Here is a 23,119-nt window from a genome sequence, read left to right as displayed (position 1 = left end):
CCTTTTGTTCTTGACAGGAGGGTTTGGATACTTTTGTCTGCTTACAGAAAAATGCATGAGAAATGTAAACAGTTAGAATATGAAAATAAGAATTTACGTGAGCAAATTAGCCAGAACAAATTATTGCACGATAAAGCTGAAATCTACCAAGCTGTTACAGGAGAATCAGACTTTTGACAGTCCAGTAATGAGGAGGTTAAAAAAGGTGGGGGCCAGTATGAGCCTCACGAGCAGAACGTAGTTCTACGTGCGCAGAGTAGCCCATAGTTTTTGGCAGGAGTTGAAATGCATTCTTTGAAAGATTACACTGAGCAAAAAGTTGACGATGTTACCGGTATATTCAGACCACTTTTGCAGAGTACCATGTGTACAATTGATTCAGACAAGACACCGGTACTGTCGCAAAATGTGCAGTTTCTGGGAATTCAGTGGAATCCAGAACATAGAGATATGTTGTTACAGGTTTAAGAAAAGATTTTAGAGTTTGCTGCTGTTGGCACTAAGCAAAAGACACAGAGTTTCATGAGATGGTTTGATTTTTGGAAACAGAATAACCTTGATCTGAGTAAAATCTTAACGTTTTGGTACAAAGTAACTAGGAAAAAACATGAGTTTGAGTAAGGAGCAGCTGTGTGCTTTTGATTTGACAAATGAAATAATTCAACAGACTTTAGACTTCCTTACAGTGCAAGAGAGAAACATTGATTTACATGTAACTGTTATTGGGCTCTAGTGAATACTGAGCAAATCACATTCAGTTAGAACGTAATTCTGAAACCTGAAATATCAATCATGCAGTGGGCGATGAGTTCACCTAAATCTCACAGAATAGGACATGCACAAGAGGCTTGTATCATACACTGGATCTGGTACATACAAGACTTGTCCCATGAGGGTGGATATCTCTTTCTCACAGTTGAACGGGGTCATCTTCTTGCTGGTATGAGAAAGATGAGGAGCTTGGCAGGCCCTACAGTGATTAATTTTTACTTTATTCTTTGCTTTGCAATTATGCTATAATATAATCACATATATTTGCTGTGTACATTGCAGTTGAGAATCATTTTTGATATATTTTCCTTTCATTGCTGTGACTATTTTTTTATGTGTGCTTTCGACCTACTAATCTCCTTCATTTTTTTAGGAGCCTCGTGGTGAAATAATAAATGTCTTCTTTGAACTGAGAAGTGCATTCAAGAGATTTTTGTCAGCTCGGTCATTCGTGAAAGCAAAACAGGGAAACAAGCCCTTCTGTCTTTTAAAAACTATTATGTAGAGCCTACACACAGAAAGATAAAGACACATTTTAAGCAGTGGTTGCAATAGGTATAAAGCATAATTGGCAATAAGTAGCACATATTTCCATTCTCTTTTATAAGGGGTAGAAACGTTTCATTTTTCAGAATGTTTACCAAAACCATTATAAGAATTTAGAAGCAGGAATGTTGGAACCCCAGGATGACTGGATTAAACACTTTGCATTCATGAAAATGGCCAAACTGGGAGTAAATAGGCTATTTAAACAGTTGTGGTTTGATATTTAGGAAATACAAAAATTGTGAGACAGGATCTCAATGCACAGATGTATCTGAAAAATCTGGTAAATAAAGTCACCTTGACAAAAGATAATTTTAGGCTTCTATAAATGCCACATGTTCTTTCCACTACGTTTATCATTGATATTTATCCTGTTCCCTACTGTGAAAATTGCATCTCATGCCTCAATGAAATTAAAGGTCTAATACAAAGACTACACAAAACGTAGATTGAGATCGAAAGATGGAAAACAACATTGATCAGCTGTATATCACACTAATAATGGCAGACTGAAGCTGGTCTAGCATAGTTATTGCACAGATTCTACTGTGGCACCCAGACTGCTGATAAAGTGTTGGGCATCATTCAGGTTCAGTTTAGCACACACAGAATATTTATTGCGAACATCTAGATGCAATATGGTCTAAAGCAGGCTTGGTCTTAGCACCACTCCTATTTTCTTTAAATCTTCATGATCTTCCTTCTTCATTTATTAAATCTATAAAAAGGTTTTAACGTCTTAGATTAACTGCCTATAATATAGAGATGATCTTGTGATACTGGAGAGAACCAGAGTAGACCTTAAATGCCAGTTTCATCATCTCACCTCTTGAAAGTAAACAACTGACAGTTAAAACTCAGAAGATGCAAGATAAACATATCTGCATATTATGTAGCCTAGTCTGCCTTGCCCTCCACAGAGAGCGGGTTACTGGCTTTGTACAGGCAATTATGAAGGGCCTTTCCAAAGTTCGATCCTACTTATGTTGGTTTATCTGTTTTGCCTATAATTACCGCTTTTAAAAGCGATACGACTGCCCCCATTTGCCTCCTTAAATAGTCTTTCATGGATATCCTGCAATAAAATTTTGAACTCAGTTTTGTCTTGGATTGGTAGGAGATCAAATACTGGAAGACTGGAGATATGTCTAAAATCAAGTAAAGTTCTTTGGATGGCTATGTCTGAATGATGTTCTTTCTGTGGGAGTAGCATGTTTCAGTTAACTCTAGAATAATATCCCTTTTGGAGGTCGGACGCATCGTGAATTTTTGCATGTTCTGTTTGTAAAAAACAGCAAATATCAATAACTGATGTCATTATTCACATAATGTTTTTGTGACACATAGAAAGTGATGGCAATGACCTTTATTATGTCTTCCATTGATCATCAGAACTAGGTTAGGTGCAAATAAAAAGAAAAAAAAACTGTGGTTGATAGATAAGATGCCACACCAAGAGGATGTCATAAATCTCACTTAATCATCTCTGACCCTTTACAAAGGTGCCTCTTGTTAAAATAATATATCTGGGATTCCACAAAGCTAACTCAAACCAAACAGGGGAGGAGTCTGTGGAAATAAAGGCAGGTATGATTTTGAAAGATCAGTTAAATGTAATCTTTTAGCCAACACTGATTAGTAAATTGCTGTTCTTAAACTTGTTTTCCTTTAAATTGTTGTGTGAATGCTTATTCAATCAATTGGTTCTTAAAAGAAGTACAATGAATGTTATATCTGTGTTGCTGATGTTAGAGATCTTTTAATGTAAATACTTTGGGCCAACAGCACAAGGACACCTGTGCCGGTTGGGGCAGCTCCCTGTGAAGCTGTCACTGCGCCCAAACAAGTTAACTGAGAATAAAATTGTCGAAGAGGTGGTGCGGGAAGCTTGCTTTTCACAGAGCAGAGGCATGAGAGTTCTTCCTGTCCCTCTGAGAGGAATACAGAGCCATACCTCAAAGACCTGGGGATGGGTGTTTGCCTGCCCTACTTGATAGATTCTGAGGCACCTTTGTGCCCCATTTCACCCATGTGGCAGTAATCTTAAATACAGTATACTGTAGATTTTCCTCAGCTTTGATGGTCAGAAAATATGGATTTTATTAAAGACACGGGGCTAATATTTCAATCTCCTTTATGGCCATCACTCTAAGAAGCCTTTTTAAAGAATTTAGAACACTAAAAAGCAACATTCCAACATTATTTAAAAAAACAGAAATCTCTGCCATTGTCCTTCTTTTTTTAAGCAGACCACAACATAGAGTAACAATTCATGAATACACTCCCCGAAATTTTCAAACTTCAACATAAGTCTATAAAACCAACTCCATATTTTTCTTCCATTAACAAATCTCAACCCATAAAACTCTAAGTAGATTCAACATCGTAAGATGATTCGACTTCACCATCCGCTTCCTTTATTGCTGAACATGAGCTACAAAAAAGGAAAACCTACAAGTTATGTCAAGTCGGAGGGTAGCATTATTGCAAGTTCAAAGCTTCCTCAATAAATTACAAGCTGCATTCTCACAAGCCTTGAAATACAATCTTCACAAAACTATCATTTAACCAATCCGCACACCTCAATATGTCTTGCAATGCACCTGCAGCATAAAAGCTTGCAAAACAGACGCACTTCTTCCAGAATGTGCACCATACATCCTGTTTTGCTTCACTAATGACCAAGCTGAAACACTCATGCACTGACAAAAATCTCTGGAATGCGCTTCTTAGTCTAAAGAAGACCTTTATTAATTCACTTCACAAGGTTCGTAACAGGTCAGCATGCTGAAAGCACACGTTTAAAAAATGGTCACAGCAATGAAACGAAAACATGTACAAATGATTCTCCACTGCAATATACACAGCAAATATATGTTTCTATATTACAATGCAAAGCAAATAATTAATTACAAAATATGCATCACCATGAGGCAAGGGCACATCTGCTTCATCTCTCTCCTATCAGTATCAGAGCGCCAGATTCCAGAATCGATCAAGGAGAGAGAGAGAGATCAATTATCCTCACGGGAAGGAAGACGCACCCCAGCGTCCTGGGCATGTCTGAGATCTGAATCACTCTCGGTCCCTTATACTTTGAACAAAGAGAGGAAAATTCTAGAACCTCCCTCTCACTGCAGAAGTTTGTTATTTAAAAAATGCTGATTACTCTAGGAACACCTTGAAGAGAACACATCGGGACTTGGCCACAATCCCAAGGTGCCCCGAATTAAAACAAGACTGCTCCCTGCCGTCTTAGTACATTGTTGTCAGCCTAAGCCCTTGGTGGGAAAAAGAACATGAAAACAAGTTGAATAAAAACATGACAACCTGGAAAACTACTTGCAGCTTTTAACATGGCGGTAGCTAATGCTAAAGTAAAGTCAACAGGCAAAATGAAGTTGGTGGTCACTAATGTGATTGTGTGTTGCTAGGCTAAGTGCAACGTGGAGTCAGTGGTCAAAACACAAATATTACACATCCACAACTGAGTTACTCATCACCTCCTTCAACCATCTTGCAAGAGTTGGAGATGACACTCCTTTATGAGAATACCGAAAGGAAATTAACAATGGTTTCATAATTATCGTATTTAACTGTAACATCCTTGCCTCATACTCCTTAGCACAGTGTACCATACAAACATTTTCATGGCTAATGCTAAAATAAAGTCAATAGGCAAAATTAAGTTGGTGGTCTCTAAGTGCAACGTGTGGTCAGTAGTCAAAACACAAATATCATTACACTCCACCCTTTTGACCAAGGACTCATATACTCTATGGTCCTAAAATTCTTTTTTTCTTTTAAAACATTACAAGCAAATCAGGTATGCTTTGTACACAACAACATAATGAAATGACAAGAGCACATTCAGATATTATAAACATCTAAACCAGGCACACCTACAATAAAAAAGACTTAACCTTATATATTCTTATTGGGATAATAACTGAATCACAGCCTTCACTTAATTGAATAGTGTCTCTAGGATAACAAGTGGGTATAGAACTAGATGAAAACATTATGAGTCCTAATCATGTAAAGGTAAACGCCCCACCTGTAATGTCTGCTGGAATGTAAGTAAGAGTGAGGTTACCATAGGAGGATAGTCAGCTAACTGGCAACTTAAACATGCTTAATGAGACTGGCAGCAGTCATCAGGTGATAACAATCTATGTTGTTGGTTCCATTAGAATTGCAATCAAACAGGTTGACAGAACATCCATAGTACTCTGCATTATTCCTATGTAGAACTTTGATCTTTGAGGCACGATTAGCGCCAAATGGATCCATAGGTATTGCCCTTCAAAAGCAGCGGGGGTGTTGGGCAACGTGGTTTTTGTCAGTTAAACTAGAACCTTCTTTTCCTTGTATTGTAAGAAGGGCTGGGGCAGTCCCCTTCCTCACCAATCCTCCACACACTGGACTTATGACAAGTCAGGCAAATTTGTAGGCATGTAGGTCAAGACCTGCAGATTCTGGTGTGGCTCTGTAAGGAGCTGAAGCTCCAGGTTCTATTTCCCAGTACGTAATGGTGTTGGTGGCCACATGTGGGTGTATCAGGAGAGTTTCAAAATGTTGGAATGGTCTGTTATTCAGAATCTGAAGGGCTTCAGTTAAATGCTCTCTCCAGTTTTTCAGAGTTCCATCAGATACTTTTTTAGTCCAGAACCCCAGGGACATTCCAGTTATATGCACGGCAAATATATGTATCTATAATACAATCCAAAACAAATAATGAATTAAAAAATATGCATCACCATGAGGCAAGGGCACATCTGCTTCCTCGAGAGAGAGAGAGAGAGAGAGAGAGAGCACGCTCAATTATCCTCACGGGAAGGATGACACACCCCAGCATCCTGGGTATGTCTGAGATCTGAATCACTCTTGATCCCCGATCCATCTGGTCTCGGCCTCTTATACTTTGAAAAAACAAAAGAGGAAAATTCTAGAACCTCCCTCTCACTGCAGAAGCTTATTATTAAAAAAAATGCTGATTACTTTAGGCCAGCTTTGAAAAGAACACGTCGGGAAGTGGCCACAATCCCAAGGTGTCCTGAATTAAAACAAGACTGTTCCCTGCCGTCTTAGTACATGGAGTCAGTGGTCAAAACACAAATATTACACATCCACAACTGAGTTACTCATCACCTCCTTCAACCATCTTGCAAGAGTTGGAGATGACACTCCTTTATGAGAATACCTAAAGGAAATTAACAATGGTTTCATATTCATCATATTTAACTGTAACATCCTTGCCTCATACTCCTTGGCACAGTGTACCATACACAACTTTTCATGATCATCAAAATATGATAAAATATTGAGACTGAATTTGTTGACCTACCGTAATGCCATTTTTTAAAGAATGACCAGCAGCAAAAGCAGATCGAGGAACATTAATTGTTCTGCAAGACAAATCCTTCTCAAACATCTCAAATAAATAGTTCACTACCTCTACAGCATCCACTGATATGGGATCAAAATCCCTTTCCACACACCAGTTAGTTCATTGTTGCAATGCCAATCTATACTTCTTCCGAGTACGTGGTGGTCAGGACTCCTTAATTTGATTTTTTGCTCCTTGTGAAAAGCCTGGCACCTCCCAAACTTGTCCTCAGTTTTCCAAGCCATCAGCCTCAACTGACCTTCCAAAACCAAACTGTGCAACTCTCTTGTTGGACCTACCAAAACCTCTGGAAATATCGGCACAGAATTGGACAATCCACCGACATCTCCAAAAGTACTGGATTCCATACTTGAGACTTCCAAAGAGGTGTTACTACTACCAATGTCTCTTTCCACTTGCATACCATCAAAGTTACCAGAGTTATCATATACAAAGGAGGAAAAGCATAAGCCCCGAGGCCCCTCCAATCCTGTCTGGATGTATCTATCCCCGCTGACTGCGGATCTGGATGCCAACTGTAAAACAATTTCAACTGGGTATTCAGTGTGTTCGCAAACAAGTCCACCTCAAAAATGGCCCTAATGCCCCATCAATCTCAGAAAAACTGTTCTGTCTAAAGTACAATCACTTGAATCCCTGTAATTCCTCGAAAACGAATCTGCCTCCATATTGCTCAACCCTGGTACGTGTTCCGCTGGCCCTACTATGTTTTGTCTCAAGCAATACTCCCAAAACACCTTGGCCAAATCTGCCAGATCTTTTGATTTTGGTCCTCCTAACTTGTTCACATATCTTACTGCAGAGATGTTGTCCATATGCAAAAGAATCAAACACTTTGCCTTCTTTGTAAAACTCCTTATTGCAGAGGACCCTGCCAGAAGTTCCAAGCAATTTATGTGTAGCTTGCTTTCCACTTCTGACCATGTTCCTCCTATTGAAACCGCACCACAATGTGTTCCCCATCCTGCTAAACTCACATCTGATTTTATAATAATCTCTGGATTTGCTCCAAAAATCTCTCTCCCATTCCACACACATATTTCTCAACCACCAACCAAGCTCCACCTTGGCTTCCTCTAAAAGCACAATTTCTTCTGAATATCTCAATCCCTCTCTCTGATGTTTTGCCTTCAGTCTCTAAAGTGCAAATATAAAGGTCCCGAAAAAATAGCTTAAATCGTACAGGATAACAAACCTACCACTCTCGCCAACATTCTCAAAGACATTTTCATTAAAAGCAATATCTTTCATGTTTCCTTTTTTATATGCTTCAACTTTTCCTTTAGCAATTTCAATTGTCCCTCTACTTTATCAAAAACCCTAAAAACTGAGTTTCCTGATTTGGAATCAGATACGACTTCTGTCTGTTAACCACAAACCCCAGATTCTCCCACAAGGACATTGCCATATTTGTGTAATCCAACACCTTTGATCTCTCCTGATCAATTAGAAGAATGTTGTCTAGCAATGCAATTAGATGCACACCACTTCTATCAAAAATGCTGCAACCAGCCGAAGAGCCTTGGTGAAACACCAGGGGGCCGAAGACAGACCGAACAGCAGACACACAAACTTCCACATTTTTCCATCCCACCTGAACCGTAGAAATTTCTCATGGGGTTTCCAAATCAGAATTGTCAAGTAAGTATCGTTCAAATTTAACCTGGTTAACCACTCCCCCATTTGTAGAACATCGCTTCGTAAATAAATGCATGCCTTCCATCTTGAAATGGTGATACTCCATCCAATTGTTCAAACTCCTCAAATTTATCACAGGGCTCATTCCTTTGTCCTCTGTCTCTTCTAGGAATATATGGCTTACAAATCCATTTGATTCTCCTCTTGCCTCCACAATAGCTCCTTTTGCCACCATCTCCTGCACCTCCTTGTTCACCAAATCTGTAAATTCTGTATTGAACTTGATCATTTCCGGGAGGTGAACCTACCCTGGTTCCTCCACAAAGTCTATGTAATAACTTTTCACTGCTTCTAACACTCAAGGATCCCGTTACCCTAGACCAATAGCTGAAAAACTGTGCACCTCTGCTGCCCACTTTTAACAGGGTAACAAAAGGGTTTAGTCTTACCTGATTCCCAAGTGCAATGCTCTCCTCGGTTTCCTCTCCCTCTAGATCTTTGTATTTTAGGGTAAAACGTTCCTGTCTGGTAAAAGATCTGAAAAAAGTTGGGCCTAAATCCGCTAGAGAACAAGCACCTTGTAATGCCTTGACCCCAGCCGGGGACTGACCCCTCGTTCTCCCAACCCAACTAAAAACATGTCTGTCAAACACTTTTTTAATCTCTCTTTGAGATTTCTGCAGAGAGCTAAAAGCTCTTACGTATTTCGAGATCTCTTCAATAAAGGCATCTACAAATAAAAAACCATTAGCAACTTGACCTGCCTCATTATTGGCTAGCTCAACGATTTTGGATCTTTCTTTAGTAAAATGCTTTTTCAGCGTTCCACAGGTATGGCTGTATTGGCGTTGCCTAATAGACAGACTGCTGTCTGTATCCATTCCCTCAACTCTTCAACATTAATACACTCATTTTTCACATATGTCTCTTCTGTCATATCAAAGATCTTTGTTAATGGCCCTGCGAGATCCAGCAATCTCTTTTGGCACATTCTCCGGCCTTTATCCAGTCCCCTTCTGGGATCCTGTCTACACTTGCCAATAAACACTGAAATCTTTGTGTTCAAAACAGGCGTCAACAGAACCTTATTCGCTAAATTAGGCCTAGGACATTCAGATTTTAGACGTAATCTAACATCTTCTGGAATCTGCTTCCTTAACCACGTCTGCACATAATCTGCGACGTGCTGCTGTGGCCCATTCTGGTAAAAGCAGAACACACGGGATCAAACTTGAACTCCCCTGAAGGGAGTGTCAAAACACCATTGTCCCCATTTAAAGTGCTCTCTAATTGATGTGCCTCACTCACATTCCTGTCCTCCTTATCAGAATCAAAATCTGAAGCGCAGCTTATTTCCACTTCTGTGCCGCCAGAAGACTCGCCACACTGTACCACAGAATGTGAGCACTTTTAAAACCTTTCTTATTCCTCTCTGGACCCTTTTCCTGGTCCTCGACACTACTATGTTATGTGCAATCACAAAAAACACTGTTTGACACAGTACATTTACTTTTCTTAGACTGTGTCACATCAGAATCAAGATGTTTCCGTTTCCTACTAACTTTTCCACCTCTCCCACTCTGTTAGCCTTCCCCATCCAACCAAACCCCTCCTCATCAGACAACAGACTCATATTCTGTAACAATGTCTCTGATTTTTTCTCAATTCTAACATCCAGATCATTTTAACATTTCAGTAGAATACCACTTACCCTGTCCTCTAAAGGCACAACATTACTACAGTGTCCACTCATCTCTGCGATTTCTCAGTAATACTGCTATCAAGGTCTACTTCAAAAAATGTAAACCCAACACCTCAACAAGTAATTTCTAAAATTAAAATGAACAGATTAATCATCAAATCCTAAATTCCTAACCAATACAACATAAACAATATTCCTACATGCTTAATTCCGTAGCACTGTGATTCGTCTGATTGACCAATCGCTTGCCAACTAAATCAGCTGTTATAAATCGTCAAAGAATCCTAATCGGTCACTCATAAAAAACCCATTTGCTACAATTAGAATTTCCCAATCATATAAAATTGCCGCCTACGCTCGACGTAGTACTTGAGACGGGCGTGCCTATTCTCCAGTCCTTTGCCTATTATAATAATCCATGCAAAAGTGAGGCTTTGCACAGAGATGGGCACGTTGTTTATTTTAGCTTCCCTTGCATATGCGAGGTTCAGAATCACTGCAATAGAGATCGGCATGGTCCCCCGCTGCAGCTTAAAAAATAAGTGTAGTGAAGAAATACTGAAAAGATGGCGGCAACCTAGGTCCAACACGAGCCCCGTCGGTGGCCTTAAGCATGAGCTAATAGCAGCAGCCACGCGCCTAAACATGTGCCTCACCGATGGCACGAAAACACAGACGGCCACATCATCAGTGCTGAAAGCATCTTGAGCGCTTGAGAGCCCTCGCGCCCAGCAGCAAAAGCTGCAAACTGAACAGTTTATAAAACTTCCACTTTTCTTTGAAAGAGCATGAACTTAATAAATATTAAGTACACCCTACTTCAGAGCATACCCTCAATGTATGAACATGCCGGACACTAAAATTCTAGGTACACAATATTTTTTGAAAAACTGAAATATATATATATATCACACACTTTAACCACAACACAACATTCATTCCTCACTAGATAAACAACATGTAGTCTAATATCACACGATTTAAACTTCATACAATCCCATTAGATTTCAGAAAGAAGATTTACTTATCTGCTCGAGCAGCAGCAACAAAAAAAAAAAAAAGAAGGAATATGGCCTTTCATAATGTTGGAATTTTGATGTTAAGTGCTCTAAATTCTTTTAACAGGCTGCTGAGAGTGGTGGCAATAAAGAAAATGTTAATAATGTTAGCCTCCTTTTGTGACATAAAATCACTGATATAATGGGAGAACAGAAAAAAAGGAAGGTCAGGAGGACTTTAAGCCGAGAAATAACTGGCATCATAAGGGCTAAAAGCAGCCACCTTACAGCCAGAGTTATTTTATGGCGAATTCATGGAAGGAGCGCTTGCGAGTTAGATTATTGTGAAACAAGAGCATCTTAATTCCAAGACTGAGAGAAATTCATGGGTGATTCAGGTCACTCAAGCAAAAATACAAGGGCTATCTGATAGAAGAACGAGTTACTTACCTTCGGTAACGACTTTTCTGGTGGATACATTAGCTACCTGTGGATTCCTCACCTGATGAATACTCCCATGGCGCCAGCATTCGACGGAAATCTTCTTACTAGTCTCGGCACGTCGACGAGGACGTCACTCCAGCCCACGCGACGCCGTCTGACGTCATACAGGCAATAATAGGTCCTCGCCGACGTGCCGATGACAGTACCAACATTTTTTTTTTTACGTGCATGAGAATAATAATAACCCAATGTAATGAAAGAGCAAAGCAACATCTCTTAATATTGTAAATCACACAACATTGCAATAAAATAGCTGTAGATTTAATATAACCTTTTTTTTTTTTTTTTAAACAAATAAATATATTTATACATACGAATCATGTATATACACAATATATATAGATTTATATATAAATATATACATATATACAAATATCATATATGCAAATTGTATTGCCGCTTTGAAGACCAAAAGGAGCACACTCAAGGATTGCTTGGAGAGACCAAAAAGGCAACGGGGAGGCGGGTGGGACCGTGAGGAATCCACAGGTAGCTAATGTATCCACCAGAAAAGTCGTTACCGAAGGTAAGTAACTCGTTCTTCTGATGGATACAACTAACTGTGGATTCCTCACCTGATGAATAGAGTCCCAAAGCAGTACCACGCCCGGCGGTGGGTGCCTAAATGGTCAAACCAAGAAATCCTGCAGCACTGACCGTGCAAAATGACCGTCCCTTCTGACCTCAGAGTCCAAACAGTAATGTTTCACAAAAGTGTGAAGGGACGACCAAGTTGCGGCCTTGCAGATGTCGACCACAGGAACACCCCTGGCCAAGGCCGAAGAGGCCGACTTAGCTCTGGTGGAGTGAGCTCTAATGCCCTCAGGCGGATCCTTCTTTGCCAAAGAGTAACAGATTTTAATGCAAAGAACAACCCACCTGGAGAGTGTTCTCTTGTGGACTGCCTTTCCTCTCCTCTTGCCCACGTATCCGACAAACAGCTGATCCTCCAGCCTGATATCCTTCACTCTGTCGATATAGAAGCTCAACGCCCTTTTTGGGTCCAGGCGATGTAGTCTTTCTTCCTCCTTTGAAGGATGAGGCGGAGGATAAAACGTGGACAAAGTGATTGTCTGAGCCAAATGGAAGGGTGAAACAACCTTCGGAAGGAAAGCAGCCTTGGTCCTCAACACCACCTTATCCCCATAAAACGTTATATAAGGGGGTTTAACCGATAAGGCCTGCAACTCACTCACTCTCCTTGCAGATGTTATAGCTACCAGGAATACTGTTTTAATAACCAAATACCTTAAGGGGCAAGAATGCATAGGCTCAAAAGGGGACCCCATAAGGAAAGTCAGGACCAAGGACAAATCCCATTGAGGCATAACGAATGGTTTTGGAGGATATTGATTCAGAAGACCTTTCAAGAATCTGAGAACAATAGGGGATTTAAATAACGATGGTTGGTCTGGAAGACAAATGAAGGCTGACAAGGCCGACAAATAACCCTTAATGGTAGCCACTGCACAACCTTTCTGCGCTAGAGACAGTGCAAAAGACAAAACATGTGACAGATGAGCATGTAAGGGATCAATCTGTCTCTCTCCACACCACATAACAAATTTAGACCACCTATTAGCGTAGATAGATTTAGTGGAGTGTCGCCTGGCCGCTAAGATAACATCCACTACATCAGGCGGGAGAGAGAAGGAACTCAGGTTGCCCCGTTCAATCTCCAAGCATGTAGGTGCAGACTCTGGAGGTTGGGGTGTAAAACCTGCCCCTGCGACTGCGAGAGGAGGTCTGCCCTGAGAGGGAGACGGAGCGGAGGGCACAGTGAGAGTTGGAGAAGGTCGGAGTACCATACCCTCCTTGGCCAATCCGGAGCTATTAAGATGACTTGGGCCCGGTCTTGGCGAATTTTCTTCAACACTCGAGGAATCAAGGGTATGGGGGGAAACGCGTAAAGCAACTGGTCGCACCAGGTTATCTGAAACGCGTCCCCCAACGCTCCCTGCATCGGATACTGGAGGCTGCAGAATAACGGGCAATGCGCGTTCTCCCGAGTGGCAAACAGATCTATCCGAGGAAACCCCCACATCTGGAAGATTAAACAGACTTGATCTGGATGGAGACGCCACTCGTGGTCTGCCGAGAATTGGCGACTGAGACTGTCCGCACGTACATTCAAGACCCCGGCCAGATGATTTGCCACCAAGCAAATCTGATGGTCCTTTGCCCAGGACCATAGCCGAAGAGCTTCTCTGCAGAGAAGGTACGACCCTACTCCTCCCTGTTTGTTTATGTACCACATCGTGGTAGTATTGTCCGTCAGGACCTGTACCGACTGACCACGAAGGGATGGGAGGAAGGCCTTGAGAACCAGACGTACAGCCCGTAACTCCAACAGATTGATATGAAACACCTGTTCCTCTGGAGACCAAAGCCCTTTGATCTCCAGATCCCCCAGATGAGCTCCCCATCCTAGGGTGGAAGCATCCGTTATGACCGTGGCCACTGGTGGCGACTGTGCGAACGGCTTTCCCTGTGAAAGATTGTTGCCCGCAATCCACCACTTCAATTCCACAGCAGCATCTCTGGAGATCTTGACAGTACCTTCTAAATCTCCTTTGTGTTGAGACCACTGCCTTCGGAGGCACCACTGAAGAGCCCTCATGTGCCAGCGAGCATGCGTGACCCACAGAATGCAGGAGGCGAACAGACCGAGCAGACGAAGGACCTTGAGGACTGGAACTACCGCTCCATTTCGAAACATTGGAACCAATTCCTGAATATCTTGAATCCGCTGAGGCGGAGGAAAGGCTCGACTCAATGTTGTATCCAGTACTGCCCCTATGAACAGGAGGCGCTGAGAGGGCTCCAGGTGAGATTTGGGCACGTTCACCGAAAAGCCCAGGTCGAACAACAACTGGGTTGTTGACTGCAGATGATGCGACACAAGCTCCGGGGACTTGGCTTTGATCAACCAGTCGTCCAAGTAAGGGAATACTGCTATCCCCTTTCTTCTGAGCTCCGCCGCAACCACTGACATCACCTTTGTGAAGACTCGAGGTGCTGAAGTAAGACCAAACGGGAGGACCGCAAACTGATAGTGCTGCGACCCTACCACAAACCGGAGATACTTCCTGTGCGACTTGAGTATCAGGATATGAAAGTAAGCATCCTGCAAGTCGACCGACACCATCCAATCTTCCTTGTTCAACGCCAAAAGCACCTGTGCTAGGGTCAGCATCTTGAACTTTTCCTGTTTGAGGAACCAATTCAAGATCCTCAGATCCAGGATTGGTCTCAACTGACCATCCTTTTTGGGAATCAGGAAGTATCTTGAGTAACAACCTCGACCCTTTTCCTGCTCTGGGACCAACTCTACCGCGCCCTTTGAAAGGAGGACTTGAACCTCCTGTTCTAGCAACAGGAGGTGTTCTTCTGAACAATAAGATGGGCGGGGCGGGATGAGGGGCGGGAACTCCCGAAAGGGAAGGGCGTAGCCTTTCCCCACAATGCCGAGAACCCAAGTGTCCGTGGTGATAGACTTCCACTTGTGGAGAAAATGCTGTAATCTTCCCCCTACAGGAGAGGAGTGAGTGGGAAACGGTGGAAGCCTAAGGCTGCTTCCCCTGCTGCACCCCTCCAGAGGACGAGGAAGAGGCAGAGTGCTGTTGAGGCTCCTCTGGTACGGGCCCCACCCCTCCCCCTCCCTCTAAATGACCTATAGGGGAGGGAAGAGGCGGGTTGCTGGAACCTCCCCCGAAAGGAAGAGGAAGAAGAACCACGCCCAAATCCCCGAAACCTCCTGAAAAATCTAGAAGAGGCAGAGGAAGAAGGAGCTTGCAGTCCTAACGATTTGGCTGTGGCTCTGCTCTCCTTAAATCGTTCCAAGGCCGAATCTGCCTTGGCTCCAAACAGTCTGTCCCCATCAAACGGGAGGTCCAGCAGGGTCGACTGGACATCCGCCGAAAACCCTGAGTTTCGGAGCCAGGCCTGTCTTCTTGCCACCACAGCCGTGCCCATCGCCCTGGCCACCGAGTCGGTCGTGTCCAGCCCAGACTGGATAATCTGGGTCGCGGCAGCCTGGGCGTCCGAGACCACATCCAAGATACCCTGGGGGAGCTCCGTAAATGAAGACGAAATATCATCCATCAGAGCATGGATGTACCTCCCCAGAATGCACGTTGCGTTGGTGGCCTTCAACGCCAAACTGCATGACGAAAATATTTTCTTGGACTGCGCATCCAGTTTCTTGGAGTCTCTGTCTCCAGGCACCGTCGGGAAGGAACCAGGCGCTGACTTTGAGGAACAGGAGGCTTGCACCACCAAGCTCTCCGGCGTAGGGTGTCTAGAGAGAAAGCCAGGGTCAGATGGTGCAGCTCGATACCTCCTGGCCACAGCCCTATGAACGGCCGAGGAAGACACCGGCTTCTTCCACACCTCCAACACCGGATCCAGCAAAGCCTCATTAAATGGCAAGAGAGGCTCAGCTGCAGCAGAGGCCGGATGCAATACCTCTGTCAGCAAATTCTGCTTCGCCTCTGCCACCGGCAAAGGCAGGTCCAAAAAGCTCGCTGCCTTCCTCACCACAGCATGAAAGGAAGCAGCCTCCTCCGTATATTCCCCTGGAGATGAAAGGTCCCACTCAGGGGAAGTGTCCAGCCCACTGGCTGTATCCAGACCATGCAGTCCTTCTCCAGAGTCCTCAATCTCTCCCTCCTCTAGGACTCGCTGGTACTCCTGCTCTTCTAAAAGACGGAGAGCACGCCTCCTCGAATGAAGTCTCTCCTCGATACGCGGAGTCGACATGGCCTCCGCCGACGTCGAAGAACGGCGCCGATCGCCAGAAGCATCTGACGCCGCGTCCGGCGCCACAGGCAGCTTCGGCGCCGAGGACTTGGAGTCGATGGACCAACCGGAGTCACAGGGCAAAATCCTGACTTCGACGGAAGGGCAACCTCCGGGGCCGAAACATCCGAAGCCACCGGAGCGGCCACCGACACCGGCACCGGCGCCGAGCCCACATTCCCAAAAGGGAGAAAGGGCATAAAGGGTGCCGGCCGAAGAGGCGCAGGATCACCCAACGAAAAGGCCAAGGGCCCCGAAGGACCAGCCGGAGCAGCTCCTGGAGCCATCTGCTGAAAGATGGTATACATCGCATTAAGAAACGCGGTACTATCGGCTCCAGGAGTGGGAAAAGCCGGATACTGGGGTGCCTGGATCGAGGGCGACCCCGACGCCGGCCTCGACGTCTGCGACGCCAGAGAAAACACAAGAGGCTGCACCACCTCAATCACTGACGCCTGACCAGGCGAAGTCGGTGACGCCGGAGAGGGCAACGGCGTCGATGGATGCGGCGTGACCGTGGGGCTGACCTCCCAAGTCCTCCGACGCCGAGCCAAAGGTGACCTCGAACGAGACTCCTTGCTGGAATGACGTCGTGAGTCTCTACGGCGCCGGGAGTCTCGATGACGCCGGTGAGACCTTGGCGAAGAAGACTTCTTATGATGTTTCTCCTTCTTCTTTGACTTTGCCATAAATAACTTGGCTTCACGCTCTTTGAGGGCCTTCGGATTCATGTGTTGACATGAATCGCAAGTCGAGACGTCGTGGTCGGAGCTCAAACACCATAGACAGTCGGAGTGAGGATCTGTAACTGACATCTTGCCCCCACACTCTCGACAGGGCTTGAAACCCGACTTCCTCTGAGACATTATTACCGCAGAGAAGACTACGCAGCAGACAATACACTGTAACCACGAAGGTAACAGTAGCTCCCTCGAAGATAACCGTTTCGAATGCACGGAAAAAAGGGAACTGTCATCGGCACGTCGGCGAGGACCTATTATTGCCTGTATGACGTCAGACGGCGTCGCGTGGGCTGGAGTGATGTCCTCGTCGACGTGCAGAGACTAGTAAGAAGATTTCCGTCGAATGCTGGCGCCATGGGAGTATTCATCAGGTGAGGAATCAGGTGAGGAATCCACAGGTAGTTGTATCCATCAGAATAGTGTGGTTTAAGAAATCCCTGGTGAAGCTGGGTGTGGCTTTTGTAATATCAATTGTTAATCTTACAGAAGAGATGGACAAAGTAATCAAAACTTTTGTGTGATAAGCCGTGTCTCCTGTGGCTTACGTTCAGGCTAACAGGAAAGGCAATGAGGCTTGGAGAGGGAGCAAAGGCATGGTAACAACTGTGTTAAAATATTGCAGCAATGAAAGCCGTGCTCCAGATGCAAGCAATCCAGCACAGAAATGTCATATGCAGGGATCAGCTTGTCCTCCTGTTTCCATACTTCAGCCCGTGACACCTGTGAACATTTCTGTGATTCAGACAAAGCGATTGATGAGCTTCTACTTTCTATGTACTGTTGTGATTAAAACTTCAAAGCGGCAAAAATCAGCTAAACAGGCAGAAATCGTCTACTGAGAGCATTTTTCAAGGCTAGATTACACAGAAATCTTTTATGAGGGTATGCCAGCTGCAGCCTTGTCAAAGTTTTAAATATAGTGGGGTCCGGACAGGTAGAGCTTTTCAAGGGCTTTTTAGGCATAACCCAAAATCAATTCCTCTGCTCATATGTCATTCACTGCAGGGAAAGAGATGAATTAATTTAAAGTTAGTACTTAGCACATTGGGATGATTTTGGAAATGGCATTTTCTGTCGGGGGCCTTTGTTCAAAAGATGAATTGGTCCCAAGTACTTAGATCTAGCAATCACTATAAAATAGTTATCCAGGAGAGGATACAATCTAGGCCTAGAGAAGTAGACTCGATCTGGACTGTGATGGTGAAGGGCTCTGGAATATGAGTGATGCTGAAGTGAAAACCATACAATGTTCAAAAGAAATGTTAAGACATTTCAGAGGGTCATTATGTTTGAAGAGCAACCAGTGAGGTTTTGTACATCTGGTATTTTTTGGCATGCTGAGGCTTGAATTACAATAAGGCACAATTTATGAATCCCACATAAAGTGATACTAAAAGGGAAGCCATGTATGACAAGCTCTGGCAAAGCCAATAGGTTTTGCCTTTGATTTCTATTTCTATCTAAGCGGATTGTAAAATATTAGAAAAAATGTATAATAATGTTTGCTTTAAATTTGATCAACCGTTAATGGTTTATGAACTTCTGAGGCAAACATTATTGTAACATTTTTGTAATATTTGTATTCCAGTTACATAGAACGAAGGAACAAAGGTGCAACATATTGGCATGACATGAAGAAGACAGAGGACCAGCACCTTGTATTGTAGTACCAAAACACTAAGTGCCCTCAATATGCATCTCCCTGTATTGTGGTACTAATATGCTTTCAGTGCCCTCATTACGCAGTTCCCTTTATTGTAGTACCTTGTACTACCGAAACACTTTAAGTGCCCTCAGTATGTGCCGGGACCTGAGAGTGAGAGCAAGCGCGAGAGAGGGGTAGGTAGAGGAAGGTATAAGTAATGTAGGGGTAGGTAGGTATAGATAGAGTTAGAGATAGGTATAGGTAGGGGTAGGAATAAGTGGCGGTAGAGGAAGGAATAGGTGGAGGTAGAGGCGGATGTAGGTAGAGGTAGGAGTGCGTAGAGGTAGGAGTAGGTAGAGGGAGGTAGAGGTAGGGAGAGGGAGGTGTAGGTAGAAGTAGGGAGAGCTACAGGTAGGTGTCGGCAGGGATGGGTGTTGGTAGAGGTAGGTAGAGGTAGAGTAGAGGTAGGTGTAAGTAGAGGTAGGAGTAGAAGTAAGTGTAGGTAAAGGTACAGGTAGGTAGAGGTAGGTGCAGGTAGAGATACAGGTAGGTGTAGGTAGAGGTATGTGTAGGTACAGGTATGTGTAGGTAAAGTTAGATATAGGTGCAGAGATAGGTGTAGGTAGAGGGAGGTGCAGGTAGGTCTAGGTAGAGGTAGGTGTAGGTAGAGAAAGGTGTAGGGTAGAGATAGAGGTAAGTAGAGATACAGGTAGGAGTAGGTAGAGGGTTTGAGGTAGGTGTAGGTAGAGGTGGAGATAGAGGTAGGTGTGGGTAGAGGTAGGGAGAGTAGGAAGAAGTACAGGTAGGTGTAAAAAGAAGTAGGTTTAGGTAGAGATACAGTTAGGTGTAGCTGCAGGTAGAGGTAGGTATAGGTAAAGGTAGATACAGGTGTAGAGGGAGGTGTAGGTAGAGATACAGGTAGGTAGAGGTTGGTGTAGGTAGAGATAGGTGGAGGTAGAGGCAGGCATAGTTAAGAGGTAGAGATACAGGTAGGTGTGGGTAGATGTAGGTAGAAGCAGAAGTAGCGGTAGGTGTAGAAAGAGGTAGGTGTAGGTAGGGATATAGGTAGGTGCAGATAGAGCTAGCTGTAGGTAGAGATAGGTGGTAGAGGTAGAGAGGTAGGTGTAGGTAGGTGTGGGTAAAGGTAGGTGTAGGAAGGGATAGGTAGAGTAGAGGTAGGTAGAGGTGTGTAGAGCTAGGTGTACGTAGATGTGTAGGTAAAGGTAGGTGTAGGGAGAGGCAGGTAGCGGTAGGTGTAGGTAGAGGAAGGTGTAGGTAGAGATACAGGTAGGTAGAGGTAGGTGCAGGTAGAGCTAGGTGTATGTAGAGATAGGTAGAGGTAGGAACAGTTAGATGTAGAGAGAGGTAGGTGTGGGAAGAGGTAGAGTAGAGCTAGGTGAAGGTAGAGGTAAGTGTAGGTAGCGGTGGGTAGAGCTAGGTGTAGGTAGATGTATTTGTAGGTAAAGATAGGTGTAGGTAGAGATACAGGTAGGTGTAGGTAGAAGTAGATGTAGGTACAGGTAGAGGTATGCAGAGGTAGGTGTAGAAAGATGTAGGTGTAGCTAGAAATAGGTAAAAGAAGTTAGAGGTAGGTGTAAGAAGAGGTAGGTAGAGCTGAAGGTAGGTGAGGTAGGTGTAGGGATATGTGTAGAGGTAGGTGTAGAGATAGAGAGAGATCCAAGAACAAAGCGCCATCTGTGCTCGAACTGCAAAACAAAAGGCAATACCGTGTGTAATAGCACACAACACAGAAAGAGATCAAAAGACTGAGTCAACACCACCTGCTCCGATACATTGTGTAATCACAGTAATTGTAGGCCTGTTGCAGGCAAGCCCGAATGGAGAGGATGTGGCCTAACAGCCAGAGCTGCCGACTTTGTAGCTGGTAAACCAGGTTCAAGTCTCAGTGTCAGCTCAACATCCTATAATTCTGGGAAAACCACTTAATCTCCTCGTGCCTACCTGAAATGAATGTCTCCTTCTTTAACGTAACCACTGCTCGTGCAAAGTGCTCCATCTTCAAGTCGACAGACACCAAATAAACAGACAAGAAACAGCGACATGCCCAAACATACTGCCACGAGCGCGAAGCAAAATAAATAAAAAAAGAAGTATCTTCAGCATGGTAGCCAGGGAGGAATGACACTGGCCAGTGTCCAATGGGAAGTGACCGGAAGAAGTACTTGGTCCAGAGGCAACCCGACACCAAGAAGGGCAAAGAAGAAGCCAGGAAGTGAAGCAGGACAACGTGCAGATGACGTGCTGGCCAATCAGAAGTACATAAATCAGAGCAACGTTTGAGTAAGCCAATGGTAAGGTCAGGTAAGTAAGGGGCTGGGCCTAAGTCCCTTTGAAGTTTTTTTTTTAGTAACAACAGCTTTTGCTAGCAGCACTCAAGGTGCAGCAGGCGAAACATAAAAAACGTGTTCTGATCAAAGACACATTTGCTTCCCAGTGCTTCGGATGGAAGCCAAATGAAATGTCCCCAGAGTTGGTCAAGGAAAACCAAACATGTCAGGCTTATGGGGGCACTTGTGTACGTTTTCCAATATGTATGCAAATGTAGCTTAAGTGGGTGTCCTGAAAATCTGTCAGAGATCTGGTTCCCCTTGACCTACATTGCATATCTTGGCTCTACAACATTCAATTCGATAACAGTTGGGAGGCGACAAAAACAACAATGAATGTAGTCAGAAGAAAGGCTAACCACACACTTGTAATTAATAATCAAGGCATTTCAGGTACTCACATACAACTGATACGAGAAGGTCAGAATAAGCTGCACACTCTGAATTGCTTCTGTAGACTGCACAGGTAGCTCCAGTTTCAGGTTTAACTGGTCCTTCTTACCATCCCGATTATTGTCATCTTCTCTAGCCTAAGAGAAGAAACAGGAGCTTTTAGAATTATGACTTTCTGCTTGTAAGAACAGTACACAACTCCAACTTGTACACTCCTATGGCTGTTTCATTGAAAATACCTATATCCCTCTGCAAACAAGCCAACAATGTGTTATGCACAGAATTAAATGTGTTTGAGACAATTCAAAAAGGAACAGGAAAGAGATGCATAACGAATTCAGATTAAAAGATCGTCACTCAACAAGAACAAAATCTAATCGTTCAAAATGGGAGAAGATACTATAAATTAACAGGAAAATAAATCACTTGTGCTTCTATGGTAAACAAAACAAAAAAACTGGTTGCCATAAATTCCAGATCCTGATAAACAGAATAAGGATTTGCAGAACTGTATGGGAGGAAATGCACTTATGACAGTGGAAAGGCCGCCACTGCGGGGATTGTCCACCTTTATAGAATTAGGGGCGGAGCAGAAGGCATTTCACTGTGAGTAACCCTGCAGAAGTAGGCAAACAATCACAGACTAATAAGTTGTGCTTTCACATAATTCTACCTCAGTTTCCCACCCTTGAAAGGTATGTATTTTGCTCCTGTAAAAGGCAGGAGTGTTTTCCTGATGGGAAATCAGATAGCAAAGCCCATATTAAATAGTGAACAAGGCGAAGGAACTTAATCACAAACTAGGGGCTGGTCTCATTTTACCATAGTAGAGTGCATCTATGATGTTGGAAAATCTGCCATCGGAAAATTTAGGTTTGGGAGAGGACAGGAAGCATTTCACACTCAATGTCGATGCAGAAGTATGTGAGCACTCACAAACATTCCCACTGTGTTTGTAGTCATTGACATGTCTCTTGCACTCTCAAATAGCATACACGTTTACTCCTGTGAAAAGCAGCAGTAATTAGCTTTCTATGAAAGAATGTGAAGGCAACACCCAAATAATTAAAGAAAATTATCTTGTGGAACAGGGTTTATTGTGCAAATACAAAATTGCCTCGCATGAAGTGGAAAGATGCATAAGTACATTTTGAAAACTGGTGGTACTCCTTGAAAGCTATACCTGTTCATGGTTTCCACAAGTACTCCAGGGATTTTTTGCGAAACCCACTTAAGAGCTAAATAGGAGTACATCTAGTGGAACTCATGTTCAACATCTAAAACGTTGGCTATGCCCATTGGACGAAGGGTATTAAGCCTGCACTGCACATTTGTCACAATCCACTTCTAGAGGTATTTACTCAGTCACCCAAAGGATCCTGAAAAATCCCAAATTAACAATTTAAAACATTCATGATGAAGGCAAGGTGGCCACAAACATAACTTAATGGGGGTGGAGAGGTTGGTTTTATACACACTTGCTCAAGGTCAGCTTTGGATCTCTGAAAACTGCGATAAAGATGCTAGAATTGGAAGAAGATTAAAGTCCTGGGCACCAGGTGCCAGATGTATGAAGCCATTTACGACTGGTAAAATGTTTTTTGGCATTTACCAACCCTAT

General features: G+C 43.6%; 1 protein-coding gene across 1 annotated transcript in view; it reads right to left on the bottom strand.

The window, feature by feature from the left end:
• Positions 1–23,119, bottom strand: part of TMEM231 (transmembrane protein 231) — a 356,655-nt gene that overhangs the window by 321,515 nt on the left and 12,021 nt on the right. Inside the window, exon 3 of the mRNA XM_069217561.1 lies at positions 21,507–21,635. Within this exon, the coding sequence (XP_069073662.1) occupies positions 21,507–21,635 (129 nt within the window). The remainder of the gene's footprint in view (positions 1–21,506; positions 21,636–23,119) is intronic.

The sequence above is a fragment of the Pleurodeles waltl genome, chromosome 12 (assembly GCF_031143425.1).
Source record: "Pleurodeles waltl isolate 20211129_DDA chromosome 12, aPleWal1.hap1.20221129, whole genome shotgun sequence".
Taxonomy (NCBI): Eukaryota; Metazoa; Chordata; class Amphibia; order Caudata; family Salamandridae; genus Pleurodeles; species Pleurodeles waltl.
This window is presented reverse-complemented; position numbering and strand designations above follow the sequence as displayed.